This window comes from Eretmochelys imbricata, chromosome 17 (genome assembly GCF_965152235.1).
Source record: "Eretmochelys imbricata isolate rEreImb1 chromosome 17, rEreImb1.hap1, whole genome shotgun sequence".
In the NCBI taxonomy this organism is placed as follows: domain Eukaryota; kingdom Metazoa; phylum Chordata; order Testudines; family Cheloniidae; genus Eretmochelys; species Eretmochelys imbricata.
In genome coordinates, this window is record NC_135588.1 from 2,805,449 (window position 1) to 2,821,279 (window position 15,831).

Genomic DNA, 15,831 nt, shown 5'->3' on the forward strand with positions numbered 1-15,831 from the left:
GGGGCCAGCCAACTAACTCTCCAGTAGAGAGAATTCAATCCACAGAACTGCCAACTGTGGGAGTGCTTGGCTCCTCTTGTGAGAATGATCCCAGGTGGTTAATAAGTGGGTATGTATTTAGGAGAAACTTAAAGAGAGACAGCTGCTCAAGAATAATTTTATTAATTGCTCTGGATCTGCCAAAGCCTGGTCACCATTCCAGTCAAAGCGGCCGTGATAGTCCCATCTGATAGCCTTGTACCATAGCAGCTGGACTGTTGAATTCCCTGCCCCACCTGCTGGTAGGAACTGTGGTTATATGTGGTGATCACTGTCTCCCACTCAGATTCTGGATCCTCTTCCTAGCATGGTATTCATAATGTCTTGTCTCAGAGCTGCCTTGCTATTGTTTTGTCTTGTTTTCCTTTACTGTGCACCTTGGCTTAGTATGTGATGGAGAAAAGGTTACAGTCTAACATGATGTCCAGCTGGGCAAGATATTGCAACAAATGGAGTGATTGAACTTACTTTCAATTTCTTTGTATGTCTTCTCCTCTGTCAGGTATAACCCCCTTACCAAGACCGTGAACGTCGGGGACAGAGGCGTGATGCAAGTCAACTTCACTCTTTCACGGACGGATTCCAAAGTTGAGGAGGGGAAGACCCCGGTTATCACCAATGGAGACACTAGCGATCCCTCTACCAAGGAGTTTGAGACCCTGATCAAAGACCTCTCAGCGGAGAATGGCTTGGAACGCCTCGTGCTAACCTCTTCAATGGACGTTTCTCCCTACCGCTACCGTCCATACAAAGACCTATCTGACTTTCTCAGAGCCCTCAACTTGAACTACCCTCAGATCACAAATCTCACCAAGTAAGTGATGCTGATTCTAGCTCATGGCCTCCTAAAGGAACAGCCTGTGGCTGTACAGTAGCAACCAGCCTGTGATGTTCCTGCCATGAGTACACTCACCACATTACACACACCGTCCCCGCCCGAAGGAGGCTAATCTAAGTGACAGACAATACCTGTAGCAGGTATCTGTACTGGATGTAGGATGAAGCTCTAATCTCAAAGCCATAGAGGTTCTGGGTTTTCACTGTAACCAAACCTTTTCCTGGGGGGTTTCAATCTGAGTAGAGGGCAGCTGTCTGGAAGGGGGAAGAAGACTGAAATATGAAGGGGCAAAGATGGGGGAATCCAAAAGGCCCTTTGGGGGAGGGAAGGCTGTAGGCAGAAATGAGCAGATACATTGTGTGTGTCTTGATGGGAAGCCAAGAAGCAGATGAGTAGGTATCTCAGTTAAAAATCTGAGTCCCTGACCAGCATTAAATGAGCGTTTGATCCATCACATGATGGAAACATCAAGGTCCTGGAGGAGAGCTGTATCTCTCCGGGTAAGAAGACCCTGCCTCTGCTCTTGAATGCCAGATCTGTGTGTGCGTCTCTCCATATGCTCCGGTTAGTACCTTTACCTCTGCATTCCCTCCTCTCTAGCTCCCTCTGATCTTACCCAAATTGGTAGAGTCACTAATGAAAGCAATCAGTGGGAGGAGCATCCTGAATGGCACTGTCCTGCTCTGTCCCTCTGGTGTCCCATGCATTATGATCTCAGACATTCCTTTGTTCTTTCCTTTCTTTATGACCTTGTACGCTCTTCCAGATTACTCTTGCCCTAGAGACCACCTCTGGGTTACCACCTTTAATCAGCCCACCCACTTGTGTTCCTCTGTTTGCTGTGGTCCTTCGCTCTGTCTCTTCGCTTATGACTAGTGTTGGCAGATTTATATGCCTTCCACATACTGTTTGCCTGATTATGCCGTGCCTGGCAATGCTAGTGTGTTGCCCACACTTACTCCAGAGCTGCTGTTCTCATCTGTAGCCTCTGAGCTTCCAGTTACATCAGTCCCTGGCTGTCGTCGTTGTCTCACTTCCACTTCTTTCATGAATGGCAGTGACCCATGGCTTGTGCAGTCAGCTGTGGCCTCTTCAGAGCATGGAATTTGGTTTGCGGTGTCCCTCTGTTCACTTGTCAGTGGGAAATCCAGTCACTGATGAAATGTAATCCTTGGGGTTATAGTCCTCACATGTCAAAAGTGGGGTTTAAATGGGCCTAGGCCACATCCCTTTTATACTGTATTAATTTAGTTGGCATATATGGGCCGAAGGAGTCAGAGGTGTTAACATGACCATGCTTGGCACCTCACAAACATGCTATAAATTCTTTTAAACTTTTTTTAAAGATACAGGAAAAAAGGAAAAACAGTTAAAGCATTTGAAATGTATAGGGGAGGGCTTTCATTTTAACAACATCCCTTGTTCTCTTACCTGTAGAGAATCTTGTCTGACCAGTTCCTAGAGGGCATTAAAGATAACTCTCCTGTTGGGGAAAAGAGAAGAAGTTAGTAGAGATAAGCTGGAGCTGTTAAAAGTCCAGTCCCACTTCCTAGAAGACCAAACAAGATGAGCACACATAAGGGAAGAGAAAAGAACAGCAGAGAGAAAATGCTGCTTCTGTCACATTGTAACCTTGGTGCTGGAAAATCAGAGGCACATTGCATGGTCTTCTCAACCCCCCGAGACCTGGCAAAATGTTATCAGCACTGGGCCATTTAGGACGTTCGATTTAGCTGCGTTTCTGGTCACAAGCTTACATCAATGTTGCAAAATATTGCAGTTTTGTCCAGATAAGTCAGACTTATTAGATAGAAGGAAAAAGGAGAGAGAAAGTAAAGAGAAGAAATAAGGTAGGGGAGGAAATGGACACACATGGGGGAGGAGGGAAGACAAAAATGTCACATCCCAAGTGGCATATGGGATCTGGCTGGAGCCTGTAGAGGTGGTGGTGTCATCTGGGTCCCCACCTGTCTGGTGAGGATGTCTCTCACGCTGCATCCCAGGGGACCTTAGGGTGACAGCCGAAGTGGTGAAGCTTGTTCTTTCTCCTTTATCTGTCAGCCAGCATTCCTCCCTGCTTTGCCTCTCTCATTTCTGTATTCTGCCCCCTACCTCCCCCCGCCCCCCAAAGTCTGTTTTTCCTTAAGGACCTCAGAAGGGAGCAATGGGTGGAATAGCCCTCCTCTCTCTTGCCCACAAATTAAGACTAATTTCTGACTTTTTTTTTGATTCATAGATTTTCAGTCCCACACCTTGATTTGAACAGTCCTTGAATTATGAGCAGACTCTTTGCTTGGGCTGATTCAGTCTTTGATTCCCTTTTGCACCTTTTCATTTGTTGTAGGCCACTGTGGGTGGGATGATCTGTTTATTGGCCCAGCTTCTGTTGGTGAGAGATACCAGCTTTTGAGCCATGCTGAGCTCTTCCAGAGGTGACCTCTGTAAGCTTGAAAGCTGGTCTCTCACTGATACAGTGTGTCCAATGAAAGATGTGACCTTCCCCACCTTGTCTCTATTGTCCAGGGGCCAACATGCTACAACATGGATTATTCTAATGCTTTTGTGAACTTTGTGGGCCCGGACTGTGAGAAGGGACTGAAACGTGCCCTTTTATCATAACATCCCCCTTCATCAGTTCTGACTGCTTGTTCACAAATACTTGCCATCTCCAAATCAGCTATTTCACTAGCTTTCCACATACCCGGCTTTGACATTCTCCATGTGTCAGACACTGCTGGAATAGGTTAAATTATCCTTTTGCTCTTACACATATGTGCAAGTTGGTGAGTAACTTGAAGCCAAAGTTCTGTATGAACGCTGGCTAGGCAGGACGTTTACTGTTGTAGTCCCTTCCCTCTGTGTTACAGGGAATTCTCCTTTGTCCCTTTCTGTTGGGCAGCAGCTTTGCCCCCGTCCAGCCCCTTGTTGACCTGTGCAAAGGCCAGGCCAGAGGTGGTTCTTCAGCCATAAATAATCAGCGCTTCTGTTTCTCATCTGTTGTCAGCTTGGGTCACAGCGTTGAGTACCGTCAAATGTGGTCCCTCGAAATATCCAACAAACCCAACCAGTCTGAGCCTGAGGAGCCGAAGATCCGCTTTGTTGCTGGTATCCATGGAAATGCCCCGGTTGGCACAGAACTGCTCCTGGCGTTGGCAGAGTTCCTTTGTATGAACTACAAAAAGAACGCAGCCATCACCAAGGTAAGGAGCCAGCGTCTGTGACACCCTCCCCACCCGCCATGGGGCCCTAACTTGAACAAAGAGTGGTTACCGCCGAAAACCATCCTCTTCTTCATGCAGGGCTGTGGGTTATATGAAATCCAGATGACTTGGCGCGGGGTGTCTGAGGACAATGTAAACTCTGTTGGGGCCCAACCATGTGTGGTGGTGGGAAGGCTCCTGCAAAGATCATGGGAGTTGATGGTGGGTGGGTCATTCAGGTGTCCCACCCTCACTGTTGTGAGGCAGCTGGCAGCACAGGGGTTGCAGCAGCTGGCCTGGGTCTGCAGACCCCTGTCCCTGCCAGCTGGGGCACAATGGTGAAAACCCCAGGCTAACTCTTCTGCAGTGCTTCTTGGCACCTGAACAAGTGAAGGTGCAGGGAATTTTTCAGGGTCTGTCGATGTACTGGCTTTAAGATACTGGGTTTGTCTCTGAGGGAGGGGGGAGTCTGTCGAGCATGTTGAACTTAAGCTTCTCTCTGTGTGTAGCTCATTGACAGGACAAGAATTGTGATTGTGCCTTCCCTAAATCCAGATGGGCGTGAGATTGCTCAGGAGAAAGACTGCACGTCCAAGACTGGACAAACCAATGCTCACGGCAAAGATCTGGACACAGACTTCACAAGTAAAGCTAGTTAAAGTTTAATCTCTTGGCAAAAACCAGCACAGTGGTGAACTGATCGCCCTGATAACCACTCTCGACTTGGTGTCAGTCATGTTGTTGTAAGGTCCAGCACCACTGACCTCTTCAGTTATGCCTCAGTTATTCTAACTAGCTGGGATATCATGATGATCTTAGAGTTGAGACAGGTTATAGAGGGTAACTGTAAATACCTTTTTTTGCAAGGAAAGGAAAATCCTAGTTCATGATACTCTCTAGCAGAATCTAGAGATCAGACACCCCTAATGACTGATAGTGACTTCATGGTTGGGAGGGGGGTGGGGGGGGTGGAGGATCTTTTAAACCCAGAAGCTCTCCTCCTTTTTGCTGCCATCCTCCTCCTCCATTATCTTGAGCTATTACATTGGAACACCACAAGGCTGTTCCTGACAAATGTTTTGGCTGGCTTTGTTGCCTGGGAATGCGTGAAGCACTGATTTGTGGGAACAATGGCATCAGTTATGTGACTGAAGTGGTGATAACGTGCAAGAATTGCTCCCTAGATCATGGTGGGAAATAGTGACCTGCAAGGTCTATTGGAGGTGGTGGATGAATGCAGCCACTGACTGCCGTTAATTGACTATCTTGAGTGGCCACGTGTCTTTTTAAATATTGTCAAGTGCCACTTTTTATGGCAGTGGCCCCCCAGAAATGCCTTTCTAATCACTTGCAGCTGGCGTCAGTACAAACACGAGCCAAGAGTGTATTTCTGGAAGCCTTTACCATCATAGAGGGAAAGTCTTCTGCTGAGCTCTTGTGACTTCCTTTGTTCTGTTTTTAGGCAATTTCTCCTTGTATTCTGGGATGGGAGAGCCGGAGACCAAAGCAATCCTTGAGAACTTGATCCTGAAGCGAGATTTCAGCCTCTCTGTTGCCCTGGACGGCGGCTCTCTGCTTGTAACTTACCCGTATGATAAACCTGTGCAGACAGGTACAACTAATTCCTCCCAAGCCTCCTCACTCAGCACTTAGGATCAGTGATTGTTTCAATCGTCCAGTTTTCAGCTGCAGGCTTGTTCTGGGCCAGCATAGCTGGTTATCTGGGTTTGAGTGAGCTTGTCTTATTGCTGAATTGAGAGCGAAATGAAAATTAGGAGACTTCCTGGCTAATGATGCAAGCCTCGTGTAAGACAGCTGGGGCACTGCTGCCAGTGTTTAGCCCATGCAGTGTAATAACTTTAACTGTCCATTGTGGGAAGGGTTGGGAGTATTTGGCCTGGGAGCCATTAAAAACAAACCAGTGCAATGGGACTCAGTGGCGGTATCCGTTTGACCAATCGTAATGTTCAGGAAATGCAGTTTAGAAACTGAGCCCTGTTCGAGGCAGTCTGTGCACCGTGCTGTGTCGTTAATTTAGTCTGCCTCAGTTAAAGGCAGCTCCTACTCCCACCTCCTGCTAATGTTCTAACTTTCTCTTTACAGTGGAAAATAGAGAAACTCTGAGACATTTGGCATCTCTGTATGCAAACAACCATCCGTCAATGCATCTAGGACAGCCAGGCTGTACAAATGAGTCGGGTACGTGCATATGATGCCCTGGACTGTGGCTGTTTTTGTGCGGTCCACTCTTGTCAGATGATTTTCTGACTCTTGTCTGTCTGTACAGATAAGAACATTCCAGGAGGTGTCATCCGGGGGGCAGAATGGCACAGTCACCTGGGCAGTATGAAGGTATTTCACAGAGATTAGACTCCGCCTCCGTGCATAGCCAGGCTTAAACTACAGTAGAAACTGTTACAATCACCTCCGGAATGGAGATTTTGTAGCTCTGAACAAAAAGTTCTGGTTCTTTAAAAAGTTTACAACTGACAGTTGACTCAATACAGCTCTGAAACTTTATTATGCAGAAGAAAAATGCTGCTTTCCTGTTTTTAAGTAGTTTAACACAGTGCTGTACTGTTTGCTGCTGCTGCCTTTTTATTTTATTTTTTTCTCATCTGTGCTGCTGCCTGATTGTGTACTTCTGGTTCCAAATGAGGGGTGTGGCTGACTGGTCAGCTCATAACTCTGAGGTTCTACTGTAGTGTTAAAGGAACAGATTTTCTGGGCAAAACTATGCCGAAGTAACCAGTTACCTCATTCCAAAGCTTTCCTTTTAAACACTGTCCGTGTCACAATCACTTCCCCTGTTTTTCAGGATTTCAGTGTTACTTTTGGCCATTGCCCTGAGATCACAGTGTATACCAGCTGCTGTTACTTTCCAAGTGCTGGACAGCTCCCTAATCTGTGGACAGAGAATAAGAAGTCTCTCCTTAGCATGCTTGTGGAGGTGAGAGATTAATGGTTCTTGGAGAAGAAACTCCTGGGGGCTTGTAGGGGAGCACATTGATACATGAGGCCTGGTCCTTGCTGCTGAAGTCCTATGGTGGTAGGCTCAGAGGATTGAGATGTGGTGTATCATCCAGGAAATTGGCTAATCTCTCAATAATGCTTCGCCTCAAGGTGAGATGAGCAGCCTTTGGTTGTATTGCACATTTTAATTACTAAGCAGAGGGTGGTGTTCTGTTTCACACTTCAATAAATCCTAATATGCTCGTGTATCTCCCACCACTCCTGTATCTGAACTCTGAGCGTCTGACACTCTTGATTTCAGGTTCATAAGGGAGTCCATGGATTTGTTCAAGACAAGAGTGGCAAGCCAGTGTCTAAGGCAGTTATTGTATTCAATGAAGGTGTGAGAGTCTACACAAAGGAAGGTGGCTATTTCCATGTGCTGTTAGCTCCAGGTTTACATAACATCAGTGCCACAGCTGAAGGATATCAGCAGAAGCATGTCTTGGTGAGTGTGCAACCGAATCACAGGATCTCTGTTTCCCTGTCTTGTCTGTGGCCTCCTTAGACTACTAGACTCATTTAAGGGTCCTGCCTAATTTTTACTCGAATCTGTTTTTTCAGCTATTTAGTCTTCAATAGCTGCTGAACAGCCTTGCTTTTCAGCCCAGTGTAGCTGTATTTAACTTGTGTAGTGGATGGAAGAGAACTTCCCACCGTGATAGTTCTGAGGCATGACTTCCTCTGCATCACACTTGCTGTTGGCAAGTCCATGTGCCTACCACGTGCTTCTCTCCTACCTGGATGCTAACATAAAATATTGAACGTTCTCTGCCCATCCATTTGTTTCTCCAGGTGCAGGTGCGCCATGATGCTGCCAGCTCCGTGGTGATTGTGTTTGACATGGATAACAGGATATTTGGCTTTTCAAGGGAGCTCGTGGTAACTGTAGCAGGTAATGTGTGAGACTGTCTTTTCAGGACCCTTTATTTGAGCGCATTCAGGATGTGAGACCCAGCTCTGACCATAATTTTTCTCTTCTCCCCTCCACCCTTCCTTAACACTAAGTTAGTCTATGGTCCTGAGTCATTCCCCTGCCCTTTATTCTAGGTACAGTGTTCATTCCAGCTGGCTTATCCCACAACGTTTATGCCTGCTAATGCCATGTCTGCAGCTAAGTGGGTGGCTATTGGAGATCTTTGCAGCACTCTTAGTGAGGCCCTTTGTGGATTGGCTAATGAGGAGGGATGGTGATAGCAATGGGAAAAGCCTGCTTCTGACAAGTCCACATTACTTGGCCATGGGAGTAAGACAGTATCATTCCTTACCCTCTGCCACCTTGAAAGCGGCACAGCTGGCTATTGCCAGACCACTACGTGGGTTTGGAGGAGTTCAAGGATAAGGTGGCTATCACCTGTGGAGGCCAAAGATCATATTCTTGGTTAGCTCGAGGAAAGTTTGGGTTTACCCTGTGCCAGTCCCAGCTTTGCCCATCTGAAGCTGCTGCACAGGAGGGGCCCTTTGCTGCAGGTTAGGGGCAAGGTGCATTGGCACCGTTGGATGAAGAAAGCAGCTATAGCTCGTCCCTCTTATGGGCACAGCTCGTGCTGTAAGTGACAGGAAAGCTGGAAGTGTCTAGCAGGAGTGCGGGTACTCACATGGCCCTGACTTAAGTGTTTTCTCATTGGCAGGTGCCACCATGTCAGCTGTGGTCCTCACAGCCTGCATCATTTGGTGCGTCTGCTCCATCAAGTCCAACAGGCACAAGGATGGCTTCCATCGCCTCCGGCAGCACAATGATGACTATGAGGACGAGATCCGCATGATGTCCACCGGCTCTAAGAAATCCCTCCTGAGCCACGAATTCCAGGATGAGACAGACACTGAAGAAGAAACATTGTACTCTAGCAAACCCTGAGACCCCAAGTGGAAAGGAAAGCTCCCTATGGACAAGCCCTACAATGTGGGGCTGCTCTTATGCTTCAGAGATCTGGAACGTTAGCTTGCAGAATGCGTAAGCTCCAGAGACGTGGGTGGCAGTTCTCAACCTCCAGGGTTCTTCTTTGCTCCATTCCTACTTAGGCACGTGTCAGCTGATGTCAGAGGCTGTGAACGCAGTCAGGGTTCTAGGTCAGGGGTTGGAGTTCCATGTAATGGAAACACTTGGAAGGCAACTTATTAGTATGTGCTAGCAGTTTTCTCGACAGTCCAGCCTGGCGTGTGGATAGTGGAGTAATAACCAAATGCCTGGTGGGGTCCATAGTTCTAAGCTTTAAAGCCATTATTTATCTCTACCTTTTTGATTCTTTTCACTCTATACGTTTTGGGGAAGCCTTGATCAGTTATGGCCAAGACTTCAGCTGCACTGCCAGTGAGTGGCTCTAGAAATGGACAGTGAGCTTGGTTTTTGGTTGCTCTATCCCACTACAAGGGTACAGAGGTACTATGGGCTGCTCTGCTCTACTGCAGGCTCCTAATGCTTCTGATGTGTTTGCGGGGGAATAAGTTTTTTACAGTCGGGCTCTCCATGAAATTGCCTCTGTATTGAAGACTGACAGGTGGAATAATCTTGTCCAGGTGTGAGAAGCTCCCCAGCCAAAGGGGGAGAGCGCTACAGTTAACTCAATAGGAGTTGGGTGTCCAGTAGCTGGGCAACTCTGCCATTCTCTAGTTTAAGAAAAAATCCTCCAGTTCACTTGAACAGTCTTGTACAGAACCCCCACTGCTTCTGGCTGGCCATGTAGCCAGCCCAGTGACACTTAACTTGGCCTGTCTGGGAATGGAGACTAGGTAGTAACCCAGGAGTGAGGAGTAACAGCAGCATGGCAGGGTAGCATGCTACAAGAGTAACTTGAGTGGGTTTCCAAACAGATGGTGGTAATCGCTCACTATGGGTATTGTCCAAGTGCTGCTAGTCACTGATGTGCCTGCTCAGCCTTGTTCAGGTCTGCTGGAGTTTGAAAAGCTCTTAACCCTGGCCACAGCCGAGAAGACACAGCTAGTGTTCTGCAGCAGCATTGAGAGCTCGCGGAATCACCATGACTCAGCTTCAGTCTCAAATACTTGCAAGACTTAAATTCCTCTCCCAGGTCCATCTGACACAGAAAAATACCCATTACTGACCACTGCTATTGTTAAAAGCTGACCTCTTTGCTCCTGTATTGAACCCTGATGTTGCCTGACATCCAGCAGCAGGATGGGCATATCGCTGCTCAAGGACCACAAGCAGAGTTCCTCTAAATGTCCCTCCTGCTCTTTCATAGTGAGATGGCAGCGGGAGGGGGGTGGGTGGGGGTGAGAGAGAGAAGAGGGATGTTTGGATAGCACTTGATGTGTAAACAGGAGCTGCGTGACCTCTCGCTACCTGAGAACACACTTGGATTCAAAACTTAGCTGTTGTTGGAGCTAAAAGGCTCCTCTAGAAAGGGAGGATTCTGTGCCAAGGGAGGATTCAGACCTCCTGATTTCCAATGCCTTTGGCTGTCTTTCTAGTTTGCCTCCCCTTTCTGAGGAGGGGGCTAGGGCTCAGCAGCATGAAGCAAATGCCGGTATTGCTTGTTTCAGGAGTATAGTACTTGCAGGAATTAAATAGATGATGCAGTAAACAGGCTGGCTCTTGCATGAAATGAATGATTCACTGGTGGACCCACTCAGGATATTGCAGCTGGAGCGAACAAGGAAATCCTCTTGTAAGACACAAGGTCTGAGGTTCTCCAGCCTTTGCTGTATGCCCCCAACAGTACCTCGCTGCCCTTGTGGAAATGCAGCTACCAAGGGAACCAGACAGTAAGATCTTTTTGTAACCCACCAGTTGCTGAAGTACTAAATTCTGCCAAAGGTTAATGGTGTTTGTTCACTGCCTTTCCTATTAGTCTCCTCTCTGGCTTCTCAGAGAACTTCAGATGCTAACAAGCGTTGTGTTGGAGACCGCAGTTCTCTTCCTACGTTATTGCGTGGGAGGTATCCGATTTGAATGGGGGAAGAGTGGGCATGTGTGTTGTGACCTGTCGGCTCTCTTGTATTTGTTGGGTGGAACAGAGTTGCTAGTATTAGGTCTGCAGCTTGTTCCTCTGTCAAGAAGTGGGTCTGTACTGCCAGTGTTCACACTCCTCGTCAGTTACCCAGAGAGACTGGAGTTTTATGTTATTTACATCCCCAACTTGTGTTAAAAGCATTTCATCAGCTACCATGTCGGGGAGAGTCTCCAGTACAACTTGGGCCTGGCTGCTGCCCTGATTATACCCGTCTCCCCCAGAGTATCCATGTGAAGCATCAGCAATTCCCTGACCAAACGGGTTTGATGTAGTAGATGAGCGAGTGTCTCCACTGGAAATTGTCAACTGAACTCTGGGTAGAGAGAGCTATGTGCAGCCCCTTTTTCTTTTAAAACAAGGCTTCATATTGGAAGTCAGGGGCAATTCTGCACTGTGAGGCTATTTATATTCCTCTCTCCCCAGGAGAGGAGCTCTGCCTAGAACATGCCCCATATGTAGTAGATGGACTTACTCCCATGCTGTATTGTCTGCCATAGGGCTGTCTCCAAGGTACTGGCTCCATGCAGCTGCCAAACTGATGAGAAGATCATTGTGGAAATGTTTAAACATGGCAAATACATTTCTCAACCTTTTAACAGAACAGCTGCTAAATACGCTGTTAAGTATGTGATGGGAGCAGGCAGGCTAAGCAGGGAGCTCCTGCTCTTCCTTATACCACCGTGTTAAGGAGCTGCTGTTGCATCTTCTCTCACTCTTGCAGGGGCCACAAAAGTAGCATGTCAGGTTACAGCTGTGCTGAGTAAATGACTTTGCTCCATTTCTTCAGCTCTCGGCCTATTATGCAGGATCCAGTGGGCTATCAGTCAGTAATGTTAAGCCTGCCTGATTCCCAGAGTTTTTGCTTTCAAGGTCAAAAGCAGATCAATTTTGGGTTTTTATATTAAAGTTGCCTTCTCAGACTGATCTTCTGGCTCTTGCTTTTCCTGCTTTGATACCTGGTTCTGCGTGGGAGTTGGGGCTTCCTCATTCATATGAAGATGTTCTCTCTAAATTAAACTTCTGCCTCACAAGCAATAAATTGTGTTAGAAATCTACAGACATTTCAGAGCATTGGATCGGCCCTTTTCCTTCACAGAATGTATTGTGAACTAGCTACCGTAGGTGAATGCGTGTGAGGTGAGTGGGTGTAAATACCTGAGAGTGGGAGACTGTACCAGATGAGTGTCTTTGCTTAGTTCTCCACGGGCAAATGTACAGCTCTTCTATGCCAATGACAGCTGGCTTTTTTTAACTGATTTTTCTGAACAAACTGCACTCCCTGCCCCTTTTTGCAACACCCCATGCCATCCTTAACCTATCTTTGACAGCTACTGTCAGCACCCCTGCCCCCCCCCTCTTTCTGGAGGTGCCAGCACCAGCCCCATGCACTTGTCTCTGGAGTGCATAGGTCCATGCACTGTGCCTTCAAAAGTAAACTTTTAAAAAGGGACTTAAAATGGTTGACTTTTAGCTTAACTAAGAGAAGCCAATCTGTGTGCCATGTGAGACCGAACTTTCTGTACGAGGAGCGTGCTGTTTTTTTACATGTATTCTGAGATCTAATACTCTATTAAAATTATTTTGATGTCTCTTGTGCTGATGGCTGAAATCTTAGTAACTTTCATGAGTGGCAAAGCAGCTACGTTGTTGTCTTAGCCTGCATGGAGTAAGAGGCTCTTGGTTTGGGCCCCTCAGTCCCTGTTCCCTCTCAAACCTCCTATTATTTCTTAAATTATCTGTGGTGTCCAACAGGGCAACCTCTAAGACTCAAATCTATGTGAGCCATAGCTTGTGCTTCACTACGCACCTGCCTTCTGGGTCCTGCCCCTCTAATGCTACGTACCTGCTGCTTCACTGCTTTTGACTCTTAACACAATGCCCCAAACTCATGTGCTGGACTGGAGGCCAGCAGCCACCTTCCCACCCATATAGCAAAGGCGAATGGAAAATTAAAGCCTGTGTGAAGATAATGCTGTAAAACTTGGCTCTGAGGACAACTGCTTTGGGTGCTGTCAGTTGCTGTCAGCACTGTTGTGAGCTGTAGTTAATGAGGTTTCTCCAAGACTGTTTACACACTAAACTCCAGGGGACTGTTTATCTGCCATGGGACCAGGCATGGGTCTTTCTGCAGTAAAACAGGTGCAACGAGCATGAAGAATGTTACTACAGCTCCAGGAGGCTCTTAGGAACTGCAGGGCAAGGTGAAGTGCTGAGCTGCTGTTTATTACTGATGTATCAGGCCTGCTAGTGTTCTGGGCTGCACTGTAATAGGAGCCAGAGGCACTTGTCAGGTGTGGGGCTCTGTGGCGTTAGGTGCTGTACAGACACCTAGGAAGATTTCAGGCTGTTCACGCCAGCTCTATTACAAAGCTGTGGTGTCTCGTAATAGACCACTGCCAAGTAGTAATTGTATCTATTAACTATGGGTCTGCAACTATTGGTGCCTTTGCCAACTGCAGCTGTTGTACATTACATTGAACAGGCTCCTGGACACGGCTCTGAGGAGGGGATACCTACCTGCTGGTTGAAGGAATTTTTTTGTGTGTGACACCCCTTGTGTCTTCTGTTGGTAAAACATAGCTGTATGCGCTCAGCGTTCTCCAGCAATAGTTATGCCAAGGACCTTAGCTGCTCTTAAATAGATAATATTTGTATAGAACACACTAAGGTAGTGACCAAAAAAACCCTCTGTCCTGTTTGTCACTTTTATTGCCTCAAAATAGGTAGCTATTGTACATGTTGTGAACTGCCAAGGGATCATGGATGGAGGGTCCCTGCTCATGTGCAGCAGGTACAAGAGGGCTGGACTCTTTTTTTTTTGTTTGTTTGTTTTTTTTGAGGGGGGGAGCCCTTGGCTCTGGGCCAGAGGCCTCTGGGGGGGAAAGCAGCCTGTATGGGTGGCAGTTCTTGTGAGTGGCCATTCCCCAGTACTAGATGATGCAAATTAACTGAATAGTTAAGAACTGCTTCTTAAGAATCTAAATGGAGCCTTGCAAAACTGCTATGAAAATGTAGGAGCCTGGATGTAAAACTGACCTCCCCGGAGGCTGGTGGGAGGCATAGCAGCTGAGTGGCCCCTTAGGAAAGGGGTAGGGGAGAGGGTGAGTGGACTTGTCACGTCCAGGCACTTACCAACTCGTGGGAGATTTGGTGGTGCTTGTAAAGCCTCTGCTCCTGAGGCACATGCTGATGGGGGACTTGGTTGGTTTAAATTAAAGTAGCCCTCAGGCTCGGGGAAAAGCGTGGACGTGTGAGCTGAGTGTCCCCCCAGCAGCCTGAAGACACCTTACACTCATTTTTAAAAATGATTTTTTTTAAAGCCAGCTGGGTGCTATTTGGATGCTGGGGCTTGGCAGCGTGGCTGGTGCTTGGTGGGGGAGGCGGGTGCTGCCTCTGTGTGGGCCTGGCCTGTTTGCTCCTACGTGGCTGGGCGCCCTTTGCACCATGGCAAGCCCTGCCCTGCTGCAGGCTGGCGCTGAGCTGGGGGCCCTCCCATCCTGTGGGTGCTGAGCCCGGGGGTGGGGGTCCCTGTCCCATCCTGTGGGTGCTGCTTCGAGGAGTGCTGGGTGTGCTGCAGCACCCTCTGGCTTGAGGTGGTTTCTGGTTCAATGGCTCTCAGCACCTCCACTGTGAAAATTGTTCCAGCACCCCTGGGTGCTGAGCCGGGGGGCGGTGGTCCCTGTCCCCTGGGTGCTGAGCCGGGGGGCGGTGGTCCCTGTCCCCTGGGTGCTCAGCTGGGGCGGGGGGTCCATGTCCCCTTGGTGCTGAGCTGGGGGCACGGTCCCTGTCCCCTGGGTGCTGAGCCGGGGGGGGTGTGGGTCCCTGTCCCCTGGGTGCTCAGCTGGGGGGGGGGGTCCATGTCCCCTGGGTGCTGGGGCGGGGGGGTCTGAAAAGCGCGTTACATGGAGCGGGCGCCGCGCGGGTGGGGCCAGACCTCCAGCCCGCTCCAGGCTGCGCCGCCCGTCCCGCCCCCGGAAGCCTTCGGGCGGGCAGGCGGCAGAGCCCTGCTATGCCGGCGCGGGCCGCCAGGGGGCGACGCGCGGGGAGGCTTACACGTCCCGTCGGTCCCAGCGCCCCAGGGGGACGCTCTGGCTCCTGGCCTCTATCGCTAGGGCTCGCGGGGACGGGAGCAGGCTGACGTTGATAACAAACATGGCGGCGGGGAGCAGCAGCAACTACTGGGAAGGTGAGGGGGGGGGCAGAGCGGCGCGGGGGGGCCCTGGGGCGGGAGGGGCACGGAGAGGGGGGATCTTGGGGGGAGCCCGGAGGTTAGGGGTGGCCCTGAGGCGGTTCGGGGGCTGGGTGTGAGGGGGTTCAGCAGGGGAGCTGGGGTGGGTCGGGGGGCTGGGTCTGAGGGGACTTGGGGGGAGCTTTGGGGGGGGTTGGGTGTGAGGGGGTACAGCGGGGGAGCTGGGGTGGGTCGGGGGGGTCTGGGAGAGGGGGGCTGGGTCTGAGGGGACTTGGGGGGAGCTTTGGGGGGGCTGTGTCTGAGGGATTTCAGTTGGGGAGCTGGGGTGGGTCGGGGGAGGCTGGGTCTGAGGGGACTTGGGGAGCTGGGTCTGAGGCGGTTCAGCAAGGGAGATGGGGTGGGTCGGGGGGGCCTGGGAGAGGGGGGCTGGGTCTGAGGGGACTTGGGGGGAACTTTGGGGGGGTTGGGTGTGAGGGGGTTCAGCAGGGGAGCTGGGAGGGGGGCTGGGTCTGAGGGGACTTGGGGGGAACTTTGGGGGGGTTGGGTGTGAGGGGGTTCAGCAGGGGAGCTGGGAGGGGG

General features: G+C 49.5%; 2 protein-coding genes across 4 annotated transcripts in view; both read left to right on the forward strand.

Moving 5' to 3' along the window:
* The window catches only part of CPD (carboxypeptidase D), a 34,223-nt gene extending 21,566 nt beyond the window's left edge, over nucleotides 1-12,657 (forward strand). Inside the window, exons 12-21 of the mRNA XM_077836313.1 lie at nucleotides 542-853; nucleotides 3,882-4,077; nucleotides 4,587-4,722; nucleotides 5,540-5,689; nucleotides 6,181-6,276; nucleotides 6,365-6,429; nucleotides 6,896-7,027; nucleotides 7,352-7,537; nucleotides 7,885-7,984; nucleotides 8,721-12,657. Of these exons, the coding sequence (XP_077692439.1) occupies nucleotides 542-853; nucleotides 3,882-4,077; nucleotides 4,587-4,722; nucleotides 5,540-5,689; nucleotides 6,181-6,276; nucleotides 6,365-6,429; nucleotides 6,896-7,027; nucleotides 7,352-7,537; nucleotides 7,885-7,984; nucleotides 8,721-8,947 (1,600 nt within the window). The 3' untranslated portion in view covers nucleotides 8,948-12,657. The remainder of the gene's footprint in view (nucleotides 1-541; nucleotides 854-3,881; nucleotides 4,078-4,586; nucleotides 4,723-5,539; nucleotides 5,690-6,180; nucleotides 6,277-6,364; nucleotides 6,430-6,895; nucleotides 7,028-7,351; nucleotides 7,538-7,884; nucleotides 7,985-8,720) is intronic.
* Nucleotides 12,658-15,164: 2,507 nt separating this feature from the next.
* GOSR1 (golgi SNAP receptor complex member 1) overlaps nucleotides 15,165-15,831 on the forward strand; it is a 67,033-nt gene continuing 66,366 nt past the window's right edge. For all 3 annotated transcript variants that reach the window (XR_013348248.1, XM_077836485.1, XM_077836486.1), the window contains exon 1: nucleotides 15,165-15,249. Coding sequence is in view for 2 of the 3 variants with exons in the window: in XM_077836485.1 (XP_077692611.1) it covers nucleotides 15,216-15,249 (34 nt within the window). In the remaining variant the exon portion in view is untranslated. The remainder of the gene's footprint in view (nucleotides 15,250-15,831) is intronic.